Source organism: Chelonoidis abingdonii, unplaced genomic scaffold (assembly GCF_003597395.2).
Source record: "Chelonoidis abingdonii isolate Lonesome George unplaced genomic scaffold, CheloAbing_2.0 scaffold3651, whole genome shotgun sequence".
Taxonomy (NCBI): Eukaryota; Metazoa; Chordata; order Testudines; family Testudinidae; genus Chelonoidis; species Chelonoidis abingdonii.
The window spans coordinates 2714-10195 of record NW_027427912.1 but is presented as its reverse complement, the minus strand read 5'-3'; the positions used below and the strand labels follow the sequence as shown (position 1 = coordinate 10195).

The following is a 7482-nucleotide window of genomic DNA, read 5'->3' as shown; positions in this document are numbered from 1 at the left end:
TGTGTGTGTGTGTGTGTGTGTATCTTTCTACTGTATTTTCCACTACATGCATCCGATGAAGTGGGTTTTAGCCCATGAAAGCTTATGCTCAAATAAATTTTTTAGTCTTTAAGGTGCCATAAGTACATCTGTTCGTTTTTAAGCATCTGTAGTTACACTTCAAGAGAAAAAACGGAGTGAGAAATGTGGATCTGTATAATCATTACCACTTGAGACACAATCAGCTTATTTCAATTTAATGTTTGATTTTTCTTGTAGAGGAAGCCCACATGTGAAGGGGACACCACGTTATAAGGAAGAGCAGTGTGCTCCTTTGTTAAATCTAGAGATGAAGAAAGTGCTGGATTTGCAAGCATCTATCACCAGGTGTGGTATATAATCATACCTGTCTCTAGAGTTTCTGCTTCAATAATAGTTTGTTGGTTTAAAAAAAAAAGAAATTGGGGGGAGTGGAACCAGAAAATAGATCAATGAAAGTAAAATCTAAGTTGCTAACTGGTAGATGGAAAGTGGAAGCTTATTTGCACAAATACTTCGCCTTGGCGCTTGTCTACAGGCCTTGTCTATGGTGTGGATGTTTTGCTCTGCTGTAGCAGCATCAGAATAAACATCTAATGTAGACATCCTGCACAGGTGTAAAAAAATTGCTTACACTACTGCTGCACATCTGCACACCCTTTAGAAGCTCTTAGCTATTTTTTAAATAGCTTTTCTGTATTCTGTTTGGCTCATGCAAAATACAGAGTTGTATGGTAAACAGAACAGTGGTATCAGTCTTCATACCTACTAAACAGAGACAAAGGCTGAGTGGAGAACTTGACCTGTGAAGTCCAGGGAAAGCTTCCTTCCATTGGTGAGCACATTTCCTGCCCCCCTCCCCCAAAAGAAACATGCTGAAAAGTACTATATTGAAGTGTCCACACTGTGCTCAACAGTAATACAAGACGAAAGAGCTATTTCCTGCCCTGAAAGACTCAGTCTAAACAAACATAATTAAATTTAAGTGTACTGGGTTACTCAGAAAGAAATTCAGTCTGGATTGTTTATAATAGGAATGACTTTTTTAAAGCTGTAGCACTGTGGGGTAGTGTCTGTGGGTTTTATGGAAGTGATTTTTTTCCAGATGGGACTTGAAAGAAAAGAGGATGGGTACATGATTCACAGATGTGGAAAAGGAAGTTCCAAGTGTGTAGGGGTGGAATGGAAGAAGGCACAAAAATGATAGTGAAAGAAGAGGGAAAGAGGAAATATAAACACAAGTCATAGCTGAGTTTTAACTTCCATTTAGCCTTCTCTTTTCAGGGGTGCTTGTGTGCACTGAATTGTAAGAGAGCTTATTCCTTCAGTCCCCCACTTCCCTGGTCCTTCTCGCATGAACAGAAAGCAACAATACCTGAAGTCCAAAGGTGCAAACAATTCGATGTTTATCGGGATGAACTTCCAGAAAACTTAAATCCAAGTTCCTTTTTGCTTATTTTCAAATCCCAACTTCCTGTTTCCCCTATTTTATATAGTAATATTCTTAGCTATACCTTAACCAATCATTCTGCTAACATTTACCTAACCAATCCGAACATATTGTAACATGATTAGCTAGCCAATTATATCCCACCACCTTAATTAGTTTACATCCAGCAAAATTATACAGCATACACAAACAATCACAGAACCAGACGGAGACCATGCAAATAAACATAGCAAAGTGGGAACTATGACAAAACAACACAGAAATGAGGATTTCACAACTACATCTATACAGACATACAGGTTTCGCAGCTGTGTCTATTGATAAGTGAGTTCTTACCAGACAGAAAACTATCACACTAAATTTCCTTTTACATCTTCTAGGCTCTTCCCTTTCTCTGGAGGTGATAGATCAGATCACCTTCTTAACAGCCCCAGATTGCCTTATTTCAATATGTCTAGTTTGAAATGTGAGGATGTGACTGCATGCTTCCCAGCTCATGGCTGCCTCTTAGCCAAAGGCATTGGCCTAAGAACAGGGCCTCAGACTGTCACAGTGAGAGAAGGCCCTTACACAGATTCTTTCTTTTATACCTCTATAACTAGCTAAATGATAAACATATACCTAAATTGTTAAAGTATAAGCCTTTACAGACAGGCTTGAATATCTGTATCCTAACATAAATTATATACATAATGTATGCTATATGCATAGTTTTGTAGAAAGGAAACCTCTATTTCTGACTCATTCTGCAAATATTTAAGGAACACAAATCAATGTTTTATTTTTTACTAAGTTATGAATAGCGTGTTGTGGAATTAAATCGGTAGGGCTGTTTCATATGTGTGTGTTTTAGTTATAGCAAGCAATGGACAGATTTTTTTCATGTTGTAGCTTGAATGGTACTTACCCTCACCACTTCTTAAATTCTGTGGGGAGTTTTGGAAAATATTTACAATAGTGTAAAAATTAATAATTTTGAACTTTGTATATATATTACACGAATATGCAACATTAAAGTAATTTTGATACATATGATTATGAAAACTCAAAAATAGCCTTAGAAATCAGAATAAATTTAGCAAAGGATTATTTCAGTATAAATTCTGTATTTGGCTTGTGTGCTTCTATATAGAATTTGGCACTGGGTTCAAAGTGCATATAAAATATTTTGTTTGGGAAAAAATAAACATCTTTTGAGTGATTCTTTGCCTTTATGAGGTGGAACGATATGTTGATTCCACAATGAGAAGGACTCTTTCCAGGCACTCTCAACTTCTGCAGATTCTAGGACTTTGTTTGAGAAAATTAAGTTTCTAGGTTGTTGATAGTGAAACATACATAATCAGAGTTTACAGTGATAAAATGTTTTCCTATGTCTGCACGCAAACAGTTCTGTTACATCTGCCTGAGAGCTTTGCAATACTGAAGCAGAGTTTTGTTAGTTTTAGCTGCTGCCATTCAGTATCCTGTGAGCAGTAGTGAATTTGAAAAGAATCTAGTAACCTTCACTCTACATATGTCTCTGCCCACCTTTATAGAAAGCCAGGAGGCTCTGGATGCAGGGAGGAATGGGCACTCAGCTTTATCAGACACCGACATTTGCCTAAATAGTCCAGGGACAGCACCCTGGGTCAGAATCCTAATATTGTCCCTTTTCCCAGCTGAAGATTTCTCATTGAATGGGTGTTGGCTATGGGTAAGAGCACCCCTCCAAATGTTTGACCTTTTGCCTAATAGCCTCTTGCTATTTAGGTGTCTGGTAAATTTCCTAAATCCTTTGTTGAAGGGTGATGAAAATGAAGGGGTGTGCATTGGTGGATGGGTGGAAGAGTGAGCGGGTTGTAGAGGAAATACAGGATTGAGGGAGATGGGGAGAATTAGGTAGGAGATAGGAACACGATGTTTGGAAGGAAGGTGATAGGGAGTGAGAAAGGAGAGGAAGAAAGGAGAACACTGAAATTAACTTGGGGAGGGTAGAAAGAGACCATGTTCTGTTATAGGAAAGAAATGGAACTGAAGCCAGACAGGCGAAGTGTAACAAAGGTTGCATTTAAAAATAAATTAAGGTGAAAATTCAGTACAGTGTGTAATTTAGTTTGTAGGGAGTCTGGCTTTTGGGAGGGTTTAGCAACAACAGGTATTTTTCACTCTGGCATAGGTATAGGTCTCAGATTAGCAACTGTCACATAAAGCCTTGATAAGATAAACTCCTCTTCAAACAGGAATTAATTCAGGGAAGTCCTACGGCCTTTATTATACAGGAGCTCAGACTAGTGATCAGTTGTGGTCCCTTCTGGTTTTATAATCTCTGAATATCAGTAATCTGGTATGATGGTTAAGTAACTATTACTTCCAGTAATTTTACACATCTTTCACTTTCACATAAAGAAAATAGTCTTCATCAGGAGTTCAGATATCCGTAACATTGCTAATTATCCATTCAATGTTCATGAACTCTGAATTCTTGGAGAAGTGGAAACACCTCTAATATTTTGTTAGTTCAATATTTTGATAAACCTTATAACTGAATGCTACATCTTCCACAGTGTAATTTGAGTAACTGCTTCCAGACATCTGTTTATCTACAGTGTTTTTAAAGTAGCGTTTTGTTTCATGAATAGTCCTCTGAGTTTTTGGTTTAGACAACCCATCTCTGCAGAGTAACAGTGGCTTTTCCTCAGTTTGCAGTCCATGCTGGAGGATCTACTGGTTGCTACTGCTGATGGATTGCTCCACCTTATTCACTGGGATGGCATGACAAATGGAAGGAAGGCCATCAACCTATCTACAGTACCATTTTCTGTGGACCTGCAGTCTTCTCGAGGTACTTTCCCATCTCTGTCCCCATCCCCCCTTTATTGGTTAGATACTATGGAAAAAATACCTTCTACACCAAAAATCTAAGTCTCGTAACCTTTTCCGCCCTAACAACTGAAGAGGAGAGGTTTTTTCTTCTGTAAATATAGATAATCTAGCCTATTGTACTGAGATCCTATTACATACAGAGAGAATACTTGAAAGATTGTAAACTCTGGCTAGCAAAATGATTATGATAACAGTTTTAACAATTGCTCTTGTTTCATCAGCAGGTTCATTCTTGGGCTTTGAAGATATACACATTAGAGATATGGAATATTGTGCCACACTTGATGGGTTTGCTGCTGTTTTTAATGATGGCAGAGTTGGTTTCATTACCCCAATATCAAGTAGATTCACTGCTGAGGTACGGTTTACTTACTGCTCTTATGACACATTTTTTTCTTTGTAATGGTTTGTGTTTGTGACTGTTTTCCCTGGCTCTTAACATTAATTTTTCATTTTTAAATGAGTTCTTTACATTCATCTGAATTCTTCAATATTAGCTGTAGAGCCACTTCCACTAACAAAACTGGTAATATGGACAAATAAAACTACTGTAGTCCATAAAAATCACTGGAATTAATAATTTTTAGGGCAGGAAGTGTGGCCTTATGGGAGAGCACAGGACAGGATGCTAAGAGATCTGGGGGCAGATAGAGAACAGGTGAAAATTGTCATATTTGTCATTAAGTCGATGAAACTGTTACAATTTGTAACCGCTCAGGATCTGTCACTTTGTTTATGTTCCCAGTTCTAGGGTTTTATTCCTGTTTCTGCCACTGGTTTCCTGCTATAAACAGGGAATAATAGAATGGGTGTTTTCCACAGCTGTGCAATACCTCATTGGGCAGAATACTACCTCTTTTTGATTTAAGTGCTTTGAGAGGTGCCTACACTTCTATAGATATGATTTCTAATGTTTCTATTAGAGAATTATAATCTTTTCTGAGGTGTTTTCTTCACTTTTAATTTAACCTGCAAACTACCGGTATAGGGGGAAATAATTATTTTCCTTAACATTTGGATATTTTGGGGCTTTTTGCCTATTTAATAATATATTCAACTTTGTTTTGTTAGATTTCCTTACTTGACTTTTTTATTCTCTACAGAAGGCTTTTTCAGCTTCCTGGATTTTATATTGCTTACATTTTTAGTAATATCTAGAGCCATCAGTTTCAGCTTGGATTTGGTAATGCTTTTTACTTGCATGAATCCTTGCTTGGTACATTCTACCTTTTCTGTAGTGCCATAAAAGCACATGGTTTATGATAAATGTTATAAACCTGTTTTACTTTGCTTAACCAGAGCTCTCATTAAATTAAAGCCCATAACCCAGATAATTTCACAGGCATTTTTACATGTCATGCCCCTAACTAAATTTTACAACAACCCTACAAAAATGGAGAAAGATGTCAGTTTTTGAGGCAAACTACGCTTGTTAAATGGTTTTATAATTTGTCATTCCTGTAATTTAAAAGACAAACTTTTAGAACATATCAATGTCTTTAAAAATATTCTGGGCTTTCGCAGTGTAGAAGTGTGATCTATTTTACTAAGAGCTGTGATAAAAGAATAGAGCTCTGACTTGGGATCTCTATGTCAACATCCTCATTTTCTGAAGTGTCTCAAGGCCTCCATTAAAATCTGGAGAGCAACATTTTAAAAAATGTTACAAAATATTGTGTTCTCAAGTGGTAAAATTCTGTTCTTTTGCCATATTTCAAAGAAAAAGACAGATATGCTTTTCTTCAAGCTAGCAAGATATAGCATACATTTGAAAAGAGATTTATCTGGACATAATTTCTATCTTGAAAAAGAGAGAACATCTTAATTTTTTTCAGTTCCTCTTGGCCCAATGCAGGAGTCCCTCCTCTAGTCTCAGAGCACCCGATGTCTTCTATGGTCATTTGTCACATCTGTGAATTCAGTGGGAGATCCACATATGGAGGGATGCAGATTGGGCCCACTTAGATGAATTAATGTGCTACGTAAATAACATCTCTTGAAGCCTCCCTTTTTTTTTCCATCCCCCTTGCAGCAGCTCCGTGGTGTTTGGGCACAAGATGTTTGTGATGGAACTTGTGTGGCAGTAAATAACAAATACAGATTAATGGCATTTGGATGTGCCAAGTAAGTTTTATATTACTCTAAAGGTCTGATGGGAAAGGTTTGGGGTTTTTTAATGAAACATAGACACAGTTTCCTATATTTAGTACTGCCTTATAAGAGTACAAAGTTGCATTGTTGGAACTTGTAAACTAATGAATAGGTGTTCCATTGTAGGTAGAACTTTTTGCTCTGGCTTATAAAGAAATGTCAAAATGTCTTAAATTACAATATAATGAAGCAGTGTCCTACAAGTGAAGTATTTTTGCTAATTTTTTCTATAATAAAAATTAAGCTGCAAGCTTGCTGGAGGATACCAGGGGCATATTACAAAGTAAAGTCTCAAATATAAATACCTCAGTGATACAGACTAAATATGGGAAATTCCACTGGTTATGATATTTCTTTAATGTAATTTGCTATATAAATGTTTAAATTGGATTCTTTGTCACTTTAGGTTCCCCATTTTCTCTGTTCCCACTCTGTTCTCAGAAAATCGTTGTCCTGAGTTTTTAGTCTCATCAGAGCTTCCATTGAGATTTCTTGAATGGCATGGCATGTTTTTATAACTGAGTGCACTGTAGTTATTGCTTTCTCCCTGCATCTTAAGAGCAAACATATTTTTACCAATACACTTTTTGAAGATAAAAATAGTACCGTATATTTCTTGGATGAGATTTTTTTTCTTTTATTTAAATGACTGAATTACCTGTTTTGTTTTTGTTTTTTACCTTTTATCTTCTACAGTTTTAGAAGAGTTTAGTAAAGTTGTAGAAAATTTTAAGTTAATTATGGATTAAAAATTATAAGCAATGATGGGACTGCACTTTGTTACTAACAATGGAAATACAAATGAAAGCTATTTAGAGAATTTCTCCAACCTGATTTATTGTTAGCTATGTGGCCTGTACTTCTAAAACTTGAAACAGATTATCCATGTAATAATGTTAAGACAAGGTTTAGAGGGGACTTTCTACCATTTTTTTAACGTCCATCGATTCATTTTCATTGATTTTTGTTCCCTCCAACTAGAAAAAACACCATGAAAA

The 7482-nt window shown here is 36.4% G+C and overlaps 1 protein-coding gene across 1 annotated transcript; it reads left to right on the top strand.

Moving 5' to 3' along the window:
- Nucleotides 1–79: 79 nt before the first annotated feature.
- On the top strand, nt 80–6457 carry LOC116819633 (guanine nucleotide exchange factor subunit RIC1-like; the record flags this gene model as incomplete). Its single annotated transcript, XM_075061476.1, has 4 exons — nt 80–366; nt 4150–4292; nt 4558–4691; nt 6366–6457. Coding segments are annotated over exons 1-4 (497 nt in total), but the record flags the coding sequence as incomplete, so codon positions are not given.
- Between the last annotated feature and the right edge of the window lie 1025 nt (nt 6458–7482).